We start from the raw sequence: 24030 nt of genomic DNA, 5'->3' as shown, positions 1-24030 counted from the left end.
TTAAGGTTTGAGGCAACTCTGGATTGAGCAAGTCTGTCAGCACCACTTTTCCAACAGCATTTGCTCACTTGGTATCTCTGTCATATTTGGTAATTCTCACAATATTTCAAAATTTTTCATTATTACTATATTTGTTATGGTGACCTATGATCAGTGATCTTTGATGCTACTATTGTAATTGTTTTGGGGTGCCCCCAGTTGTGCCCATATAAGATGATGAACTTAACAGAGAAATGTGTGAATCCTGACTGCTCCACTCATTGGCCATTCCCCTGACTCTCTCCCTCCCCTCGGGCCTCCCTATTCCCTGAGACAGAGCAATATTGAAATGACATCACTTAATAACCCTATGATGGTCTCTAAGCGTTCAAGTGAAAGGAAGAGTTGTAACTCTCTTACTTGAAATCAAAGCTAAAAATGATTACGCTTAGTGTGGAAGGCACGTTGAAAGCTGAGATAGGCCTCTTGCACCAAACAGTTAACCAAGTTGTAAATACAAAGGAAAAGTTCTTGAAGGAAGTGAAAAGTGTTATTCCAGTGAACACGGAAATGATTAGGAAATGCAACAGTCTCGTTGCTGATATGGAAAAGTTTTAGTGATCTGGATAGAAGATCAACATTCCCTTGAGCCAAAGCCTAATCTAGAGCAACGCCCTAAGTCTCTTCAATTCTAGGAAGGCTGAGCAAGATGAGGAAGTTGCAGAAGGAAAGTTTGAAGCTAGCAAAGGCTGGTTCACGGGGTTCAAGGAAAGAAGCCATCTCTATAACATAAAAGTGCAAGGTGAAGCAGCAAGTGCTGTTGGAGAAGCTGCAGCAAGTTCTCCGGAAAATCGAGCTCAAGTCATTCATGAAGGCGGCCACACTAAACAACAGATGTTCAATGGAGACAGACAGCCTTCTACAGAAAGAGGGGGTTGGGAAGCCTGGGTGGCTCAGTCAGTTAAGCATCTGCATTTGGCTCAGGTCATGATCCCAGGGTTCTGGGATCGAGTCCACATTGGGCTCCCTGCTCAGCGGGGAGCCTGCTTCTCTCTCTGCCTGAGGCTCCCCCTGCTCATGCTCTCTCTCTCTCTGTCAAATAAATAAATGAATAAAATCTGAAAGAAAGAAAGAAAGAAAGAAAGAAAGAAAGAAAGAAAGAAAGAAAAGAACGAAAGAAAGAAAGAGAAAGAAAAGAAAAGTAAGTGTCATTTAGGACTTTCATAGCTAGAAAGGAGAAGTCAGCGCCTGGCTTCAAACTTTCAGAGGACAGGCTGACCTTCTTGTAAGGGCTAACGCAGCTGGTGAGTAAGCTGAAGCCAATGCTCATTCACCATCTGAAAATCCTAGGGTCCTCAAGAATTATGCTAAGTCTACTCTGCCTGTGCTCTCTAAATGGAATAGCAAAGCCTGGATGACAACATATCTGTTTACAACATGGTTTACTGAGTATCTTAAGCCCACTGTTGAGACCTACTGCCCAGAAGAAGAGAGTCCTTTCCAAATATGACTGCTCATTGATGATACACCTGGTCACCCAAGAGCTCTGATGGAGATGTCCAATGAGATTCACGCTGTTTTCATGCCTGCTAATACAACATCTATTCCGTAGCCTGTGAATCAAAGAATAAATCTACTTCAAGTCCTATTATTATTATTTTTTAATTTTTTATTTATTATTTAAATATTTTATTTATCTGTCAGATACAGAGAGAGAGCCCAAGCTGGGGGAGTGGCAGGCAGAGGGAGAGGGAGGCTCCCTGCTGAGCAAGGAGCCTGATGCGGGGCTCTATCCCAGGACTCGGGGATCACGACCTGAGCTGAAGACAGCCACTTAACTGACTGAACCACCGAGGTGTCCTTATTATTATTTTTTAAATATTTATTTATTTATTTGTTTGTTTGTTTATTTATTTATTTATTTGAGAAAGAGAGAGAATGTACAGGGCTCCGGAGGGGCAGAGGGAGAGCCAAAGAGAATCTCAAGCAGACTCCCTGCTGAGCACAGAGCCTGATGCAGGGCTTAATCCCAGGGCCCCGATATCACGACCTAAACCAAAAAAAAGAGTTGGATGTTTAACCAACTGAGCCACCCATGCACTCCTCAAGTCTTATTTAAGAAATACATTTTGTGAGGCTAACATAGCTATAGCTAACATAGAGAGTGATTCCTCTGATGGATCCGGGCAAAGCAAACCAAAAACCTTCTGGAAGGGATTTACCATTTTAAGATTTATTTATTTATTTTGATGGGGGGGAAGAGAGAGACTGTAAGTGTGAGGAGGGGGATGGGCAGAGGAAGAGGGAGAGAATCCTTACGCAGCCTCTCTACCGAGTGCAGAGCCCAATGGGGGGCTTGATCCCAGGACCCTGAGATCATGACCTGAGCTAAAATCAAGAGCTGGATGCTTGGGGCGCCTGGGTGGCACAGCGGTTGGGCGTCTGCCTTCGGCTCAGGGCGTGATCCCGGCGTTATGGGATTGAGCCCCACATCAGACTCCTCTGGGAGCCTGCTTCTTCCTCTCCCACTCCCCTGCTGTGTTCCCTCTCTTGCTGGCTGTCTCTATCTCTGTCAAATAAATAAATAAAATCTTTAAAAAAAATGTAAAAAAAAAAAAAAGAGCTGGATGCTTAACCAACTGAGGCATGCAGGCACCCCAGGGATTCACCATTTTATTTATTTATTTATTTATTTATTTATTTATTTCATTCACTCATTTGGATGCACCAGTTTAGATGCCATTAAGAACATTTGTGATTTGGGGCACCTGGGTGTCTCAGTTGGTTAAGCGTCTGTCTTCTACCTCTGCCTGCCTCTTCACCTGCTTGTGCTCTCTCTCTCTGTGTCAAACAAATAAAATCTTAAAAAAAAAAAAAACTTCGTGATTCATGGGAAGAGTTCACAATATCAACATGAACAGGAGTTTGGAAGAAGGTAATTCCAACTCTCATTGATGACTTTGAGAAGTCATGAACTCAGTGGAGAAGGAACTGCAGATGGGGTGGAAACAGCAAGAGAACTACAGTCAGAAGTGGAGCCTGAAGATGGGACTGATTTGCTCCAATCACATGATCAAACTTGAGCAGATGAGGACTTGTTTCTTATGGAAGAGCAAAGAAAGTGGTTTCTTTCTTTCTTTCTTTCTTTTTTTTTTTAAGATTTTATTTATTTACTTGAGAGACAGAGAGATAGCCAGCGGGAGAGGGAACACCGGCAGGGGGAGTGGGAGAGGAAGCAGCAGGTTCAGCTGGATGCAGGGCTCGATCCCAGGACCCTAGGATCATTACCTGAGCCGAAGGCAGACGCTTAATGACTGAGCCACCCAGGCGCCCCAAGAAAGTGGTTTCTTGAGATGGAATCTATTCCTGTTGAAGATGCTGTGAAGATTGTTGGAATGAAAACAAAGGATTGAGAATATTACATAATCTTAGCCGGTAAGGCAGCAGCAGGGTTTGAGAGGATTGACTCTCATTTTGAAAGAAGTTCTATGAGTGAAATGCTAACGAACAGCATCGCACACTACAGAGAAAACATTTGTGAAAGGAAGAGTCAATCAATGGGGGCAGACTTCACTGTTTTCTATTTTAAGAAATTGCCATGGGGCACCTGGCTGGCACAGTTGGTAGAGCATGTGACTCTTGATCTGGGGTCTTGGGTTCAAGCCCCATGTCGGGCCTAGAGCTTACTTAAAAAAAAGAAAGAAAGAAATTGTCACAACCACCCCAGTCTTTAGCAACCACCACCCTGATGAGTCATCAGTCCATTAACCTCAAGGCAAGACCCTCCACCAGCAAAAAGACTGCCACTCGTTGAAAGCTCAGATGAGGGTTAGTATTTTCAAGGAATAAAGTATTTTTAAATTAAGATATGTATATTGTGGACAACTGGGTGGCTCAGTCAGTTAAGCACCTGCCTTCGGCTCAAGTCATGATCCCAGGGTCCTGGGATCGAGTCCTGCATCAGGCTCCTTGCTGAGCAGGGAGCCTGCTTCTCCCTCTGCCTGCCACTACCCCTGCTTGTGCTCTCTCTCTCTCTGACAGATAAATAAAATCTTACTTATAAGAAAAGATATGTACATTGTTCTGTTAGCATGATGCTAGTACACACTGAATGAACTATGGTATAGTGAACACATAAATTTTGTATGCACTGGGAAACCATAAAATTCATTTGACTTGCTTTATTGTGATATGTTTTGTTGTGCTGGTCCGGAACTGAACCTGCAACATCTCTGAGATACGTCTGTATAACTAGGCAGTTTGTTTAAGTAGTGCAATGTGTCTTGAAGAAAAGTAATTCATTCTTACCATGAAGGATCAAAGAAACAAGGAGAGTTGCCAGATTTAGCAAAAAACAAACAGAATGCCATTAAAATTGAATTTCCTTTTTTCTTTCTCTTTCTTTCTTTCTTTTCTTTCTTTCTTTCTTTCTTTCTTTTTCCCTTCCTTCCTTCCTTCCTTCCTTTGATTTTATTTATTCATTTGACACATAGAAAGAGAGTGAGAGAGAGAACAGAAGCAGGGGGAGCTGCAGGCAGAGGCAGAAGCAGGCTCGCCACTGAGCAGGGAGCCCGATGCGGGGCTCGATCTCAAGACTCTGGGATCATGACCCGAGCTGCAAGCAGACGCTTAACCAACTGAGCCACCCAGGTGCCCAAAGCTGAATTTCAAATGAATAATAAATACTTTTTATACTATAAATACGTCCATGCAATGTCTGAGACATACTGATGCCAAAAGACTATTTTATCTGGCAACCCTAACCAGGCTGCTAAAGTTCCATCTCATAGGTTGTCAGGAGGATTAAATCAGATAAAACGGCAAAGTACCTAATACAATAACAATAAATAAAAGTTCTTCTTGCCTCTCCTTAGGCTGAGGAATATGATACAAATAATTTTCAATTATTCATGTGTAGATTGTCTCAGTCACCCAGCATACTTCTGGTTCATTTCTGCCTCACCCCCACCATCCATCTAGCTCAGCTACAGAAATGAAACATAAGAAAAATACTTAGTATTGAGTGAAACATGAGTATAAAAGGAAATTGGAGGGGCGTCTTGGTGGTCCAGTCAGTTAAGCATCTGCTCGCGGCTCAGGTTCTGGGATCATGCCCAGCATTGGGCTCCCTGCTCAGCAGAGAGTCTGCTTTTCCCTCTCCCACTTCCTCTCCCCCCCACCCACCACCCCCACTTGTGCTCTCTTTCTCTCCCTCTCTCTCTTTCTCAAATAAATAAAATCTTTAAAAATAAATAAATAAAAGGAAATCTGCTAATGGATAGTGGTCATAAATATTGTGGTTTAAGCGTACAATAGCTTCCATTAGCACAATCAGTTTTATCTTACACAGCTTCAGACGTTAGAATTTATTATGTAAGTGTAAAGGCTTATTACAAGCTGTATGCCTTGGCTGAGTTCTGCTTTAAGGTTTAGATCCATAGAATCAGTGCTAGGCATTGAATTATGGGAGGACTGAATAACACGTATTAAAGTTCTTTGGAAATTGTAAAGCTCTGCGCTGTTGGCAGAGTCCCACAAAGCACCAGAAGTGAGGATTCCTTGAACCAGAGGTCAGGAGATGGCTTCATCACACAGGGGTCATTCTTCAGAGGCATTTCTCTTCATATGTAGCTTCGGAAATCAGAGTGCTGTTTGCACAGCAAAATGACTTCATCTTTTCCCTGGGTAACTCCTTAACTCCCACTCTGGACATTAGGCAACCCGTCTTTACCTCCTAAGAGAGTTATGTCAATTGCAGTTCATGCCAATTGCAGTTCCTATTTTCTGATGACAGGGCTTTTGGGTTTTGTTGTTTAAAGATCCATTGTCAACATCCCTCACCAGAATGTTACATTTGTTACAGCTGATGAACCGACACTGACATATCATTACTCAACATCCATAGTTTACATTAGGGTGTTGCACATTCTATGTGTCTGGACAAACGTATAATGACTTGTATCTCCCATTACAGTAACATGCGGTGTAGTTTCAGTGCCTTAAAAATCCTCTATGCTCCACCTACTCATCCCTTCCTTCCCTTCCAACCCACTTTTAATGAAATAATTTTCTACATCTTCAACTTTCATGTGTTTCCTTTCATAAAACAGCTTTTCTTACGAATGTGCCTGATTTGCTCTTTTTTCTTTCCCACTTGTCACTGCTTTCTCCTCCTTTGTAAAAGAAAAACATATCTCTAACCCATCTTAAATTTTTGCTGTGGTGCGATAGGCAAAATCCGCGCGCGCACAGCTCCTGAGGGACAGAGCTGTGGCAGTCATTATGGCACTGATGGGAAATATTAAAGCAGGCAATCCCTGCCTTCATCCAGCATTACTCAAAGTGTGATCATCCACGGATGGACACCATCAGCATCTCCTGGGGGTTCAGAAGACCAGCACATTTCCAGCTCCACCCTAGACCTGCAGAGTCAGAACGCCTGCAGGGTGAGGCCGAGAAATCTGTATTAACAAACCTTCCAAGTGACTCTTAAGTGTGCAAAAGTTTTATTTATTTATAACACAATTTATTTTTTTTTGAAGATTTTATTTATTTGAGAGAGAGAGAGAGCATGAGCGGGGTGGAGAAGTAGAGGGAGAGGAGAAGCAGACTCCCTGCTGAGCAGGGAGCTCCATCCCAGGACCCTGGGCTCACGACCTGAGCCGAAGGCAGACACTTGTGCTAAAGTTCTAGAAGCGTCAACTGGGAAAGAAACGCTATGCAGATTTCCATAGCTTTTGTCTCGCTTAGAATTAAGAAGGAAGATGGCTGACACAGGGATATAAATTAACATTTTTACTTCAAATAAAAAACCTCAGACTTTTTGGACAGAAAGTGTGAATGGGCTTACTGGTTTGCCATTTAGTTCGTATTTCTCCCAACTCAATGAGCTATGTCTTTATCTAAAGGTTTCCAGACACAAAATTTTACAAGGCCTATGTGTACGGCTGTGCCGTTGAGGGGGGGAAGTGGAGGCTGAAACACGATTGTGCAGCTTTCTAGGGAGGCTGAAATATAGTCTGCAGTCCACTGGCCAGGCCCTGCTCTTCCGCCGAAAGGAGGGACATCTTTTTCTTTGCACAAGGGCATCATTCCTAGAAAACCTGTTCATTCAGCTTTTTCCCAGAGGGACAACTTTTCCAAATTTGCACAAAGGCACTGTAAAGTCTAGCAATGGCCCTCAAAGCACATAGTTAACATACTAGACTGCAAAAAATTAATCCCTGGAAGCTATTTAAACATTAAATTTTTTTATTTTAGATGTTAGTTTAAAAATGTGTGAGGAGGATATATACTTTTTCAAAATTATTCAAAATTGTGAGTAAATAAGAAAAAAAAAGAAGAAGAAGAAGGAGAAGAAGATGATCACTGCTTCTGTCTTTCTTTCAGTATTGCTCTGGTGTCCACTTCCCACTGTAATACCGCAGGTCTGCAAGTCTCTTCCTTTCTCTGTGGTTCCGTCTTTTGGCCTTTACTTCTTCTTCTTAAGTATACTTGACACACAACGTAAAAATAGTTTCAGGTGTACAACATAGCGAATCCACAAGTCTGTATGGCACGCTACACTCACAGTAAGTGTGGTTACCATCTGCACCGCCTTTCATTCCCATGACTTATTCATTCCATAGCTGGAAGCCTGTATCTCCCACGCCCCTTCTCCCATTTTGCCCAACCTCATAACTCTTACCTCCCTCTGGCAACCAAGAGTGTGTTCTCTGTATTTATGGGTCCGTTTCTGCCTTTTTGTTGTTGTTGTTCATGTGTTTGTTCATTTGTGTATTAGATTCCACATATAAGTGAAATCATATGGTATTTGCCTTTCTCTGTCTGACTTATTTCACTTAGTATAATAACCTCTAGTTCCATCCATGTTGTCACAAATGGCAAGATTTTATTCTTTTTTTATGGCTAATATTTCATTATATATACACACACTGCATCTCCATTTGCAAATATCTTTTCCCATTCAGTAGGCAGCCTTCTAGTTTCATTGATGACATTCTTCTCTGTGCGAATCTTCTTACTTTGGTGTAGTCCCAATAGATTATTTTTCCTTTTGTTTCCTGGCCTAGGAGAATGTGGCTAAGGCTGATGTCAAAGAGATTATTGCCTATGTTGTCCTCCAGGAGTTTTATGGCTGCAAGTCTCACATTTAGGTCTTTAAAGTTTATTGAGTTTATTGTTGTGTGGGGTGTAAGAAAACACGGCCTTTACTTCTTCTTTTTTTTTTTTTTTAAGATTTTATTTTTATTTATTTGACAGAGATAGAGACAGCCAGCGAGAGAGGGAACACAAGCAGGGGGAGTGGGAGAGGAAGAAGCAGGCTCATAGTGGAGGAGCCTGACGTGGGGCTCGATCCCGTAATGCCGGGATCACACCCTGAGCCGAAGGCAGACGCTTTAACCGCTGTGCCACCCAGGCGCCCCCCAGCCTTTACTTCTTACACATCATATCCCTATGTTGAGACAGCTTCCTTTCATTTTCTTCCTGATTCCTTGCCTACATGTTCTCAGGTTTATTCTCTTCTCTTGAGGGCCTTGCCACTTCCATTACTAGGTCCATGACAACATTTCAAGCCTTAGTAAATACACCAATCCACACGTCCCTTGCCTCGCTTCAGCTATACTGCGCTAGATTTCCATTTCTGGGCCTCCCAAACCCACAGTACTAGGCAGGGTGCCGCAAGGATCTACACTGCCACCTGGTGGCCAACTATTAAAGACAGGGGGCGACGCCAGGGCGCTATTAACAACCTAGCAACGGAGCTGAAGGCGGATGCGCAGAAGCGCGAGTCGTGGGCGGAACAGACAGAGAGAACTCCGTCTTCTTTGCTAATAATATTTTCTCTGCCTGGAAAGATCTTTCCAAAAATTTCTCTCAAAATTCTCTCACCTTTCAAAGTCCGGCGTAAGTGCCACTCTTTCCATGATCCCCTTTCTGAACTTCCAAGTTAGAGTATCTCACTCCTGTTAAAGTACTAGTGACTGATTCGGCATCTCCCTTGTAATTCTTACGGAGCTCCACATTGCCTATTCCAAACGATATTCTCAAAACCTCTGATCCTTTGAGGTACATGCCATCAGGATACTGTAATCATCTGCTGATATCCTGGGTTACTTCCCCGCTTTCCGTGGAAATTTTAAGACCTGATTCATTCCTTTGGTTACACCACTCCTACCATCATCATTCCTAGAGACTTTGTCATCCATGGAAACAGTGTGCTGGCCTCTGGACTCCCTGTCCACTCATTTCCAGTCATCTCGTTTTCCAGCCTACCTCCGTCACTTACTCCCGTGGTGACCCCCCAGTCCGGGTCATTAATAATAAATGCATTCCTTCCAAAACCTCTCTTTCTGGCATCCCACGCTGACCATTAATCACCCCCTCTGCAACAGCTTCTTAGTAGACGCAGGATCTCTAAGCCATCAGCTCTATTACGCTTTCATTGCTGATCACACTTCTTCTATTTTTACTTCCCACATCACCCAGCTTAAATTATTTCACTCATCACGGTACACACTCCTCTGCACAAACGTGCAATTCCCTGGCACTTCTTCCCTTCCTGTTGTATTTCTTGGTGAAATCCCCACCCTTGGTTAATTCCAGCCCTACTTACTCTGCTTGCTTCCACTCACTAACTAAGCAAACACAGGTGGGGAAATCCACAACCGTGCTAACTGGTCTCATATTAAATTTAGATGAAAATCTCAAGTGGGCTCTCAGCACTGCTCTGCAAAGCTTTATTTTTCAAAATCAATTAACTATTCTCCAAGAAAACAATTTCACACCTTTTCCTCGCTGTTGAAATGTCTAAGATCTCGTCTTCCTTTTTCACTCTCAATTGATAATCTCATTTCTAATTTCATTGGAAACCTAGAGAAGAGAAATTCTTCATTTTTGTACTTTGCTATCAAATCTACTAGTTTGCCTGTGTCAGTATCCACACATGCAGCTTCCCTGCTGTTAAAATGGATGACGTGTCTCTTGCTCCCATCTGTTACGGCCAGCCCCTCCACTAGAGAACTGGAGCCCTTTCCTTGTCTTACTCAAGGATTCTTTTTTTTTTAAGATTTTTATTTATTCATTTGAGAGAGAGAGCATACGAGCGAGAATACGAACAGGGGGAAGGGTCAGAGGCAAAGGGAGAAGCAGACTCCCCACTAGGCAGGGAGCCCAATGATGTGGGGCTAGATTCCAGGACACCGGGATCATGACCTGAGCTGAAGGCAGATGCTTAACGGACTGAGCCACCCGGGCATCTCCATACCAAGACTTTCCCTTAGATAAAGACAAAATTCAGAAAGGTGCAGACTTCAGGCAGGGTGAGAAGCTAGAGAGTCTTACACTACCTACAAGATTCTATTTCTTTCTTTTTTTTTTAAATTATGTTATGTTAGTCACCATACAGTACATCATTAGTTTTTGACGTAGTGGTCCATGATTCATTGTTTGCGTATAACACCCAGTGCTCCATGCAATACGGGCCCTCCTTAATACCCATCACCAGGCTAACCCATCCCCCCACCCCCCTACAAGATTCTGTTTCTTAAGCAGGGAGGTGGGTGTAAGATGTTCATTAAAAAAAATCTTGCCTTTTTTACCAAGATGATGCTGAAAGTGAAGAAGGAAACCCCTCACCCTCCCAAAGCTGAAGCCAAAAGCAAAGGTTTTAAAGGCCAAAAAAGCAGTGCTAAGAGGTGTCCACACACTACGGCTCCAAAGGCAGCCCAAACGTTTCAGAAGAGCACCCCAGGGGAAACAAGCTTGACCACTATGCCATCATCAGTCTCCCTCGACCACTGACTCAGCCATGAAGAAGAAAGAAGACCACAACTTTCTTGGTTTCAGCTGTGGATGTCAAAGCCAACAAGTGCCAGACCAAAAGGGGCTGTGAGGAAGCTGTGTGACACTGACATAGCCAAAGCCAACGCCCTGATCGGGCCTGATGGAGAGAAGGAACGTGTTCAATGGCTCCTGACTGATGCTTTGGATGTTGCCAATGAAACTGGGGCATGTGAACTGAGTCTAGCCGGCTAATTCTAAATATGTTTATATATTTTTACCATAAAAATTCCGAAAACACATATATTCCTTGATAAAGAGGAAATGATTCTTCTCTCTACAGGAAGGAAATAAAGTCACTCTCAGGATGAACACCCCATATCTGGGCTCCAATGGCCAGTTCTCTATCTTTCCTACCCAACCTCTCAAAAACCTCTGACAAAACTAATCAAATAAGTTTCTTCCCTTGGCTTTTGATATATCAGTCTGCCCTGGTTTCTAGTTACTGCCTTTTCTTCCCATTTCTAAATGCTGGGACTGTCCCCAGTGTTCCAGTCCTTAAAACCCTTCTCTACATACACTCACGCGCTGGCTTGTCACCTCCAGACCCATGGCTTTAAGTACCATTTATATAAAAGCTCAGTCTCCAGTTTGGACCCGGTCTCTAAGCTACAGAATTGGATGTCTCCACAAGGAGGGCTAATGGGAATCTCAAACCCAGGACTGCTCTAGGCTCCTGCTCACTCCTCCACTAATCTGTGTTTCCTCCAGTTTTCCTACCTCAACCACTTAAGCTAAAAACAAAGGAACTAGTATTGAGTTCTGTATTACATTCACACCCTCTGCCTGATGCATTAGCAAGTCCTGCCTGCTGAACTGACTGCTTTCACTACCTGTTACTACCACCTTTACTCAAGTCAACATGAGCTCTACCAGTATGCCAATAACTGACCTGTCTGCTTTTGTATTTGCCCCCATACAGTTTATTCTCTAACCAACATGTTTAGTGACCTCTTAAAAAAGAGATTTTTTTAAAAGATTTTATTTATTTGAGGGGCGCCTGGGTGGCACAGCGGTTAAGCGTCTGCCTTCGGCTCAGGGCGTGATCCCGGCGTTCCGGGATCGAGCCCCACGTCAGGCTCCTCCGCTATGAGCCTGCTTCTTCCTCTCCCACTCCCCCTGCTTGTGTTCCCTCTCTCGCTGGCTGTCTCTATCTCTGTCAAATAAATAATAAAATAAATCTTTAAAAAAAAAAAAAGATTTTATTTATTTGAGGGAGAGGGGGAAGCAGACTCCCTGCTGAGAAGAGAGCCTGACTTGGGACTCAATCCCAGGACCCTGGGATCATGACCCTAGCCAGAGGCAGACACTTAATTGACTGAGCCACCCAGGCGTCCTTAGTGACCTCTTAAAAACATAAATCTGCTCTTATTTCTCCCCTAGCCAAAACCTTTCCAGTGGCCTTATATCATATTAAAAAAAAAAAAATCAAACATCTCACCATGGTCTGCTAGACTGTAGGTGATCCGGCCCTGGGCTGTCTCCCCATCTCATTTCCTAGTCTTCTCCTTGACGTACTGCACTCCTTCCTTGCTGTTCTTACAATGGTCTGAGGGCCAAATGCAGCCTACCACCTGTTTTCTGTTGTGTCTGTAGTTTGTTTTCTTAACTTTTTGAAGTAATTATAGATTCATATCTAGTTGTACAAAATAATACCCAGATCTCATATACTCTTTACCCAGTTTCCTATAAAGGCAACGTCTTGCATAACATAGTGCAGTATCACAACCAGGGGATTGCTATTGGTAAATCTACTCACCGTATAGCCAGTTATTTCTCTACTGATCCCAACCACTACTGGTTGATCCCAACCATTAGTCTGTCCTCCATCTCTATATTTTTGTCATTAAAAAAATGTTATATAAATGGGACCTATTTTAGTTTGGGCTGTTATAATAGAGTACTGTAGACTGGGTACTGTAAACAACTTATTTCTCAGTTCTGAATGCTGGAAGTCCAAGATTAGGGTGCCAGCATGGCTAGGTTCTGGTGAAGGTCTTCTTCCTGGTTTACAGATAGCCACTTTCTCATTGTATCCTCACATGGCAGACAGAGAGCACACAAAGGACCTCTCTGGCCTCTTCTTATAAAGGCACTAATCCCATTCATGAGGGCTCCACCCTTATAACCTAATAGCCTCTCACAGGCCCCACCTCCAAGTACCCTCACACTGGGGATGAGATTTCAACATAATGAATTTGGTGGTGGTGGGGGGGGAGACACAAACATTCAGTCCATAACAAGATCATATAATATGTAACCTTTTGAAATTGCCTCTTTTCACTCAGTATAATTCCCTTGAGATCCATCTAAGTTGTTGTATGTACCCATAGTTTATTCCTTTTTTTTTTTTAAAGTAATCTCTACACACCCAACGTGGGGCTCGAACTCACAACCCCAACATCAAGAGTGGTATGCTCTATCAACTGAGCCAGCCAGGTTCCCCTTTTTGTGCATTCTTTTAAAAACTGTTAAGGTTTTTTAAATAACAGTTTTATTGAGATAAAACTCACACACTATACAATTCACTATCAAAGCGTACAATTCAGTGGTTTCTAGTATACTCACAGAGTTGTGCAACCACCACCACAATCAATTTTGGAACATTTTCATCACCCAAAAAGAAACTCCATACCTATCTGCAGCTGCTCTCGTTTTCCCCAAATTCCAAGCCCTACGCAACCACTAATCTACTTTTTGCCTTCACAGATTTGCCTATTCTAGACATTTCATATAAATGGAATTATATAATACGCGGACTTTTGCCCTTGGCTTCATAAACTCAGTACAATGTTTTCAAGGTTCAACCATATCGTAGCATGTATCAGCAGCACCCTGTTTCCTTTTATTGTTGAATAATATTCCATTGTATGGATATACCACATTTTATTTATCCAATCACCAGTTGATGGACATTTGAGTTGTTTCCACTATCATGAATAATGCTACTATGAGCACTCAAGTATAAGTTTTTTGTGTAAACATGTTTTCATTTCCCTTGGGTATATATCTAGGAGCAGCATTGCTGGGTCCTATGGTAATTCTATGTTTAATGTTTTGAGGAACTGCTAGCCTATTTTCCAAAGCAGCTGTACCATTTTATATTCCTACCAGCAATGTATAAAGGGTTTTCAATTTTTTTATATCCTTGCCAACACTTTTCAGTGTCTGTATTTCAATTATAGACAACTGGTGAGTGTTAAATAGTATCTCACTGTGGTTGTGCTTTGCATTTCCCTAAGGGCTAATGATATTGAGCATGTTTTCATGTGCTTATTAGTCATGTGTTAATCTTCCGAGCTATGTCCAAAGAGATCATTGGCTATTTTCTAATTGGTTTTATTATTGACTTGTAATTAGTCTTTATATATTCTAGATACAAGTCCCTTATCATATACATGATTTGCAAATATTATCTCCCATTCTGTGGATTGTCTTTTCACTCTCTCTCTCTTTTTTAAGATTTTATTTATCTATTTGACACAGAGAGAGCGCACAAGCAGGCAGAACTGCAGGCAGAGGGGAAGAGAGAAGCAGGCTCTCTGCACAGCAGGGAGCCCGATGTGGGGCTCAATCCCAGGACCCTGTGATCATGACCTGAGCCAAAGGTGGATGCTTAACCGACTGAGCCAACCAGGCGCCCCATCTTTTCACACTCTTGATGGTGTCCTTTGAAGCACAAGTGTTTAACCTTGATTATATCCAATATATCTATTTTTTTAATTTGTTATTCATGATTTTGGTATGTTATCTAAGAAACCATTGCCTGATGCAAGATCACAAAGGTTTACATACATGTTTTCTTCTAAAAACTTTATGGTTTTAGGGGCACCTGGGTGTTTCATTGATTGGGCAACTCTTGATTTTGGCTCAGGTCCAGGTGTCACTCTTTTTTTTTTTTTTTTTTTTTTTTTAAAGATTTTATTTATTTATTTGACAGAGATAGAGACAGCCAGCGAGAGAGGGAACACAAGCAGGGAGAGTGGGAGAGGAAGAGCAGGCTCCCAGCAGAGGAGCCTGATGTGGGGCTCGATCCCATAACGCCGGGATCACGCCCTGAGCCGAAGGCAGGCGCTTAACCGCTGTGCCACCCAGGCGCCCCCCAGGTGTCACTCTTGATCTCAGGGTCCTGGGATCTGCGCTCATTGGGGAATCTGCTTGAGGATTTCCCTCTCCCTCTGCTCCTCCCTCACCTTTCTCTCTCTCTCTCTCTCTCTCTCAAATAAATCTTAAAAAAAGGTTTTATGGTTTCAGGTCTTACATTTAGGTCTGTGATTCATTTTGAGTTAATTTTTGTAAATGGTGTGAGGTAAGGATCTAACTTCACTCTTTTGCATGTGGCTATCCAGTTGTCCCTGCACCATTTGTTGAAAAGCTATTCTTTCCTCACTGAATGGTCCTGGCATCCTTGTTGAAAGTTGAATACAGGTATATGGGAGTTTATTTCAGGACTCTCAATTCTATTTTATTGATCTATGTCTAATGCTATGCTAATACCACACTGTTTTGACTACAGTTACTGTTGAGTTTTGAGAGGGCTTTTTGTCAATATGTGGTTTGCAAATATTTTCTCTGTAGCCTGTCTCTTTACCATCTTCACTGAGTCTTTTGCAGAGCAAAAGCTTTTAATTTTGGTGAGGCCCAATTTATCTTTCTTTTTTTTTTTTATGGTTTATGCTTTTGATGTCAAGCCTCTTCCTGTGCTTATAAATAAAGTTTCATTATAACACACCCATGCCCATTTGTTTACATAATGTCTGTGGCTGCTTTAACATATGACAGCAGAGTTGAATAGCCTAAAATACTGTCTGGCTCCTTACAGAAAACTTTGTGGACTCCCTGCCCTAATCTGCTAATAAGCCTTTCTACTCCAGCACCTTTACATCTACTCTTCCCTTCATCTGAAACACTTCTTTCAGATCTTCTCATGGCCGGCTGCTTATTGTCACTCAGCTTCCTGCTCAAATTCATGTTGGACAGGCCTTCTCTGACCACATTATTTATGCAACCTATCTTCCCATCCCAGCATCTAGGCCTTTCCCTGGCTTTATTTTTCTTCATGGAATGTATCACTTCCTTTGCCAGAATATAAGGTACATGAGGGTAGTTCTTGGTACCAACAGTACCTACCAGAGGTACTATTTGAAATATTTGAATGAATAAATGAATCATAGAGAACCATCACAGTTTTGCGAAAAGCAATCTTACTCCATAAATTATTTTATTAGGGGAACAATACTTGAATAAAAGAACTATGTATCTGATTCCCATCATAATTTGTATAAGTGATGTTTATGTGTCATTTTACGTCTGTGGTATTCCTTAACATAGTAAGCCGAGGAGTTACAGAGGGCTAGAAGGCAAGGATGTTTGAATGTCTTTAGATTTAGTTTTCTTTTTTAAGATTTTAGTTATTTATCTGTCAGAGAGAGAGAGAGGGCATAGAGCAGGGGGAGCAGCAGACAGAGGGAGAAGCAGGCTCCCCGCTGGGCAGAGAGCCCAACGTGGGCCTCAATCCCAGGACCCTGAGATCATGACCTGAGCCTCAGGCAGACACTCGACCGACGGAGCCACCCAGGTGCCCCTAGATTTAGTTTTCTAACTCTGTAGTCCTTCCTGATCTCCTCTTGAACCTAAACTAAAATCCAATGGGTGAATAATACTGTAAGTTATATTTTTCACGCTGTGATTGATTTCTCCTGATTGTCTTTGGATTCTAAACCTCTTGATCTGTCTATTCGAACAATGTAAAACAAAAGAAAAGAAAGAGGACTTTGGTATAAAGACACTGATCACAGGCCAGCTCTAGCATGCTCTAGTTAAGTGACCTTGAAAATTTATCTCAAGATCTTAAACCTTGAATTCAGATAATAACATCTGCCTCACAAATCAATGTATGTAAATAATCGGAAGTTTAATATTTTCTATATGCCTATCTTCTGGCACAGAGCTCCTAAAACCCTTGTGATTTCCTAAGCGATAAGAATACTAGGAGCATCTCTTGTTCTAATATTTGTCTTTAACCCTGTCCCTGACACAGAGATCCTAAGACCCTTGTAAATTCCTAAGTGATGAGAGCACTAGAAGCATCTTTTGTTCTAATGAAGTGACTCATTACATTAATGAGAGGACTCCTGGATGGGGGCTGGTCACCAGAAAGACCAAACCATGGTCAGAAGCTTGGAATTTTCAGCCCTACCCCCCTCATCCTCCAGAGCAGGGAGAGGGGCTAGAAACGGAGTTAATAATTAATCATACCTACGTGAGGAAGCGCCATAAAATCCCAGTAGTAGGGGTTTCAGAGAGCTTTCAGGCTGGTGAACAAACGCATACTGGGAGAGTGACTCACCCCAAGTCCGGGAGGATAGAAGCTCCTGCACTCGGGAACCCCCAGACTTGCCCTATGTATCTCTCCATCTGCCTGTTCATCTGTGTCCTTTATCATCTTCTTTAATAAACTGGTAAACATACGTAAGTGTTCCTGAGTTCTGTGAGCCGCTCCAGCAAATTAGTCAAACCCAAAGAGGGGGTTGCTGGAACCTCTGATCTACCGCCAGTTGGTCAGAAGTACGGGTATAACCAGGGCTTGCAACTGGTGTCTGAAGTGTGTGAGTGTGTTGGGGGGAGGGTCAGTCTCGTAGGACTGGGCCCCTAACCTGTGGAATCTGATACTGTCTCCGGGTACGATAGCGTCCGAATTGAATTAAATTGTAGGACAACTAAGTGGTGTCACAGAAAATTGCTTGGTGTGAGGAAAACCCTCCACACATTTGGTGACCAGAACTGACGTGTTTTGTGTGAGTAGTAAACAAGATCCAAAGGAAAGAATCACAGCAGAGGAGAACCGGATTTTTCCCTACAGAGCTAAATACCTTGCCAAGTACTTAGAATATATGTTCTAGTTTAATTGTTACAATAACTGGCAAAGAGAGATGTCATGCAAAGAGCTAATTATGGTGTAGCTAATAGATATGAAATAGGACAAACTTGCACAGCCATTTGTATCTGGCTATGTCAAAATGACCTTCTTAAAAGTAAAGTCACTGTTTTTAATGCCAGTAACAACAGCAACAACCATCTTAAACCTTTACTTACCCTTAATTACCATCAAGATTCAGGAGACTTTGGGATGTTTAATTTCTGAATTATTGGGATGTTTCATAGATATGTAATTCTTTTAGAATAACACAACAACAATATATGATATCTTAATAATGATAAGGCTGGCATAATTAGAAGCCCACAAATAACAGATGTAGACAATTCTGTGATTTTTGAAATGGAAATCAAAGTAAAGGGTCTAATCTAATTATTAAATAAATATGCAGTGGGGGGACTAGATAGGGGTCTGGGATGGCAGGGGCACGGTGGCTTTCCTCTTAATTGGTCGAGAAGTGAACACATTGTAAAAAATAACCACTCTAATTTCCGTGTTTCATATCTTGCTCTTGTAGCGCTTCCTCTAACGTCTCTCCAAAGTAGTCTCAACAACTGTCATGTAAATGTATCGTCTTTTAAAATGTGTTGACTTTTATACTTTTCCAAAATGTACATCTTTTGGAAAATAGGCTAAGGGAAAGCGATTGCTCCCCCTCTTTTCTTCCCTTAGTATGACTACTAAAAAGTTCAGGGAAAAAGAATCAGGTAGTCTGAGATGCCAGCCATTCAAGATACCAATGAATTCCCAGAAACAACCTTATTTAAAGTCTTTCTAGACGTGATCACAAGTGCCTGACTTCAGGCAATATGTGATTTTAGCCACCTGATGATGTCTACCCTATCCCATCTCATTCCAAAGCATGAATACCTTTTTGGGGATGCTTATCACAATGCTTCGCAAGTAAGAGGACTCAGTTTCCCTCTAGAGCCTGTTCTATAAGAGTTCTTACCATCGTGCGTTCATATATTACTCTGTATTACTCTTCACACCTCCACAGCCACACTTCTTTTCAAAGACATTCCCCCAAGACCAGTTATGTATAATTTTACCAAGGCCTGTTTGCAATTACAATGCTGAACATGGATATTCTATCATTCTTATTACTCTTGATAATATTAAAGCATAAAACACCACCAGTGGCAAATACTAATTAATTGTGAAAAGAGAGAATGTGGGAATGTACCAAGTCTACTGGCTGCAATAGTCTCTCCCACCACCACTTACGTATGTCATACACGATCAAGACAACAAAAGTTTAGGAAGATGATAGGTATTATGATTATTAACACAACCATGACAAAACAGTTTGATACCAATCTGACAAATTCTTAATACTCACATCCTGTTTGTTGCTCTCCATCTCTCTGCTATACTAAGAATTGATTCTCCCTCCAATTCCTCTTCAGGGTACTGCTTCCTGTAAATTGTAATTGGCTAGTTATTTATTCGCTCTATCTACTTTAACTCCTTGAGAGCTTAAGTATGACTTAGCCCACCATTGGGCACACCAATAAATACTTGGGGAAGAATGTGAAACCTTGACAGAATTCTAATGATGTCTTAGATTAACTCAATTCTGGGGTCTTCAACAAAGTTCTTTCCTCTTGTTCAGTAGCCGGTGGGAAGAATTTTATCAAGTTAAGGGTTCTGGGGAGAGAAAAGGGACAGAGCTGGATATGGTGAAAATGGAACCTCTACATTTTGAGTCATTGCTTTGTCATCAACTAGTGGTTTCCCCATTAGCAAAATAAGCAGGGGTTACGTAATCTTGCTGTTACAAAATTCTGGGACTTAATGTGGCTTATTTTGTCATATAAAATTTAAAATATTGGAAATAAGCCACTTTTGGCTTGGAAATGGCCTAAAGTGCTTCAGTGAGCTGCAGTGCCGTCAGAAATCATGATTCTGGGGGGCCAGGGTGGGTCAGTCGTTAAGCGTCTGCCTTCGGCTCAGGGCGTGATCCCGGCGTTCGGGAATCAAGCCCCACATCCTCTGTCGGGAGCCTGCTTCTTCCTCTCCCACTCCCCTTGCTTGTGTTCCCTCTCTTCACTGGCTGTCTTTCTGTCAAATAAATAAAATCTTAAAAAAAAAAAAAATCATGATTCTGCTTAACCAGTTACGAAGTCGTGAGTCTGTTCCCTCCTCTCCTGAAGTGGATGCATAGCTGTGGGGATCAGCTGGGATGACACATGTTGAAGCACCAGTGTTATTTCCTGAGTTTATCAGGAGGAGGCAGAGAATTAGGACAGACCATTCCTTGGACTATTCCATACCCTCCCTGTTACTTCTCCTTTCCCTTTCTCTCTTCAAACTTCTCACCCCAGTCTCATCTCTCTCCTTTCCTCTGTCTGCTACTTCTTATCTTCTAGGTCATCCTCATTTGGGGTGGGGGGTGGGGGGAGGGGACAAAACCAGAAACAAAGAAACAAAAAACGGCCCATAACTCTTTAAACTTGAGTAAATATAGTTTTCTTAAAAAGGGAGATGCTACTTGGTTATTCATGAAATTCAGATGAATTCTTCTTGAAAACAAATGGAAATTCTAAATTTAGTCTATGTATTAAACTGGGACAAAATTAATAAGAGCATTTTGCCAAGGGCACCTGGCCTTACTCCCCTTCTCTTACAGTTCAGGAATAAAGCACTAAAGGAATGGATGATCCATAATTTTCTAAGAAAATTCCACTTTTCATCTTGCAAAAACCTACAAAATTAATCTCATCTGCACAGAAGTTAAACTCCTGGTAGACATCTTTCAAGTTCCCTCTGCCTGGACCATTCTTCGTGGCTCCTTCACTTCCTTCAGGTCTCTGGTCAAAAGATACTTCTTTGGAAAGGACTTCTCAGACCCACCGCATTCCCTTCCCCGGATTTAATATATACCATCCCTTCTCCCTCGCCCGGGTTAATACAACAGTCCCCTCCCCATCTCTTATTGTGTATTTTCTTCATAAGATTTATCACCGTGTTTTCTTGTCTGTCTCTTCGCTAGAATATAAGCTCCAGGAGGGCAGGGCCATTGTCTACCTGGTACACAGTGGGATCCCCAGTATTTAGAACAGGGACTGAGACACAATAGGTCCTCGGGAAATAACCAATATTCTCTCCAATACTCAGAGGCGACTTGCTGGTTTCTCCAGAGCCGCAGGACCCCTTTTCCCTCAGCCCAGCCCAAGTCTGGGTCACCACCCCCCTTTACCCGATCCCAGCTCGCGGGCTGGTCCTCCCACCTGCCGGCCACTGGGACAGCGCAGCGCGCCCACCACCCGGACCCGGCAACTGCAGTTGGGCCCTGCGGCTCCGCTCAACCGCCCATCTCCGGGGCCCCCCAGGCTTTTCCGCTGGTCCCAGGCCGCCGCGCCCGGGAGTGGCAGTGACGGGGCCACTGCGCTTCCGCCGGGCTCGCTGAGCAGCCGTTAGGACCCCCGCTCTGCTGCCAACTGCCAAGGATTCTTTTCTGATGGATCCGTTGATGCCGTAGTAAAACGTGACTCGTTTATCCGGCTCCCTCCGGAAAGAAGACGCGCGCTCCCACCCGCGGGCTGCGCCGGGGTCCCGCTCTCGAGTCCCGGCCACCGCGGCCCCAGCCCTACTTCTCACCTTCGCACCAAACTGACCAGCCCTGGAGGCCGCCGCCAGACCCATCCGGCGTCTTCGGACGAAGGCGGCTGGGAACCCTTTACGGGGAAACAGTGCTGGGCCCCACCACCCTTAAAGTCGCCGTTAGGAGGGTGTTAACATTTCTGCTTTAAGAGATACCCGTCCCCCTCACCGCCCCCTCGCCCCCGAGATGGTGCCCCCAGATATCCCCGCGGGGCGGGCCGCAGTGGGCGCCGAGAGGGCGGAGGGGGGCGCGCGCGGGGGGGGGGGGGGCAATTCCTGGTAGTTCTTTTGGCCCCAGTGGCTGTTTTCTGATGAAAAGCCCAACTGTCTTTCTTTCCACCTCCCAGAAAGGACTCTTCCGAGTTTCCAATAAAAGTCGTGCCCTGCTGCCCTGCTGCCCTGCTGGTGCTCTCCAGCGGAGGGGAGGGCCCGAGAGAACACAAAAGGGTTTTGGAGAGATTGTTCTTCCCCGAACCTAACTTGGAATTATTTGGAGCCTCACGGTGATGGCTTGGCCTTTAGTAACGAGGCCAGGCAAGAGTGACGGTTTGTTGTTGTTGTTGTTTGTTCGTTTGTTTAAAAAGATCTACACTGAGCTTCACAAAAGAGATTGTCCCAGTGAACAATAAACACATGGAAAGGTATGCAATTGAATTGGTCATCAGGGAACTCCAAATTAAAACTACATGAGATTCCACTGCACACCCACCAGAATGGTTAAAATGAGGGAGGAGGAAAAGGAAAGAAAGAAGGAATGCCAAACGTGGGAGGGGATATGAGGCATCCAGAACTCCCATACACTGTTAATTGGTGGTATACATTAATAAATTGGTGCGATGACTTGGGGAAACTAGCAATATTTATTAAAACAGAACATAGGCCTACCCTGTGACCCAACAATTTCATTCCAAGGTATTTCAATAGACATGCATATACATACTCACCAAAACATAGGTACTAGAATGTTCATCTCAGCTGTATTCATAATAGCTCCCAAACTGGAGATAATCCAAATGCCCATTGAGAGAAGAATGGATAAATACATGGTGGTATTCACTCAACGAAGTAGGATACAGCAATGAGAGCAAATGTATTATGGTGACATGCAAAGATATATGGACGAATCTCACAAAGTTTAGTGAAAGAAACCAGGGTGCAAAAGAGAACGTACTGAAAGATTCTATTTAAATATAAAGGTCAAAAACAGCAAAACTAATCTATAGTGTCATAAAACCAGATTCTGGTTACCCTTTGGAGGGTTGTGACTGGAAGGGACAGCAGGGCTCCTGGGGTCTATTCTGTCACTTGGTCTGGATGCTGTTAACTCTATAAAAACAATCATACAATGAAACATTTTTCCTGATGTTTTACCTTAAAAAGTTGTCAATTAAGAACAAAAAGGCCTGACATATGAATTTGTCCAACTTCTCTGTTCAATGCAACCTACATTTCTTTTACAATCATTATAAGGCTCTAGTAGGCATTGTGGAGTCCTGGAAAGAAGTAGCTGCCTTCCAGGATTCTATAATCTAGGCGGTGGTACAAACATAAAAGACCTTGATGGGGAATAGTCTTTGATACTATGCTAATTGTTAGGGAAATCCAAAATAATTACTCTTGAAGAAGGCTGGGGAAAAAATATGCATCTAGGCAGAGTTTCTGAGTTAAAACAGATATTAAGATCCTTATAACTTCTTGTGAACAGGAACTAGGGTGATCAACTGTCTCAGTTTTCCCAGGACTAAGGGAAACCCCCAGGATAGTCCTGGGCAACCTGGGATGGGTAGTCACTCTAATAGGGGCTGAGAGTGATTCATCTTTGTTTTTTTTGTTTGTTTGTTTTGCTTTGTTTTGTTTCTTGAGAAGGGGAGAGGAGCAGAGGGAGAGAGAGAATCCTTAAGCAAACTCCCCACTGAGCTTGGAGCCCCGCACAGGGCTCGATTTCACAACGCTGAGATCATGACCCGAGCCAAAGTCAAGAATTGGATGCTTAGCTGACTGAACCACCCAGGCGCCCCCTGATTGATCTTTGAACCTGAAGTTTCTAACACAGAGTCTGGCACATAGAAGATGCTCAATAAACTCAATGAATATTTGTTGAAATAAAATGGGGGGTAATTAGGTAACAAATAAAGGCACCCGTTCAGGTGATACCAGTTGTTTTTTGAAGGGCAGGGAATTGCGGATCAGGTAAGGATTAGAATCAGTTTGAGGAGGGCCTTGAATGCCAAGCCGAATAGTTTGGATTATATTTTATTGACAGTTGGTAGCCACGGAATGCTTTTGAACAAGAAGAGTGACATGAAAAAAAATCTGTGCTTTATTACATCCGGGCCTCTGAAGGGGATGAATGGAAGTAAGTAGACTCTACAAGCTGAAATCCAGGTCGAGGGTTATTAGGAGTCCAGAAAAAAAGTTGAATAATAGACTTTTAGAACTGTAAGAGAACTAAGAGTTCCACTAGCCTAATGCCTTTTTAAATTTTTAAATAACAGGTTTTTTTCTAGCCTATGTTCCTTTTAGAAACTGTTTCTTCCGGGGCGCCTGGGTGGCACAGCGGTTAAGTGTCTGCCTTCGGCTCAGGGCGTGATCCCGGCGTTGTGGGATCAAGCCCCACATCAGGCTCCTCTGCTATGAGCCTGCTTCTTCCTCTCCCACTCCCCCTG

General features: G+C 43.0%; 1 protein-coding gene across 1 annotated transcript in view; it reads right to left on the bottom strand.

Annotated features, from left to right (window-relative positions):
- SLC2A3 (solute carrier family 2 member 3) overlaps positions 1–21553 on the bottom strand; it is an 88539-nt gene extending 66986 nt beyond the window's left edge. Inside the window, exons 1-2 of the mRNA XM_044385247.3 lie at positions 21362–21553; positions 19101–19178 (exon numbers count right to left, since the gene is read on the bottom strand). Of these exons, the coding sequence (XP_044241182.1) occupies positions 19101–19121 (21 nt within the window). The 5' untranslated portion in view covers positions 19122–19178; positions 21362–21553. The remainder of the gene's footprint in view (positions 1–19100; positions 19179–21361) is intronic.
- Between the last annotated feature and the right edge of the window lie 2477 nt (positions 21554–24030).

The sequence above is a fragment of the Ursus arctos genome, unplaced genomic scaffold, assembly GCF_023065955.2.
Source record: "Ursus arctos isolate Adak ecotype North America unplaced genomic scaffold, UrsArc2.0 scaffold_26, whole genome shotgun sequence".
NCBI classification, from domain to species: domain Eukaryota; kingdom Metazoa; phylum Chordata; class Mammalia; order Carnivora; family Ursidae; genus Ursus; species Ursus arctos.
The sequence above is the reverse complement of the archived record's forward strand: the minus strand, read 5'-3'. Positions and strand labels throughout refer to the sequence as shown.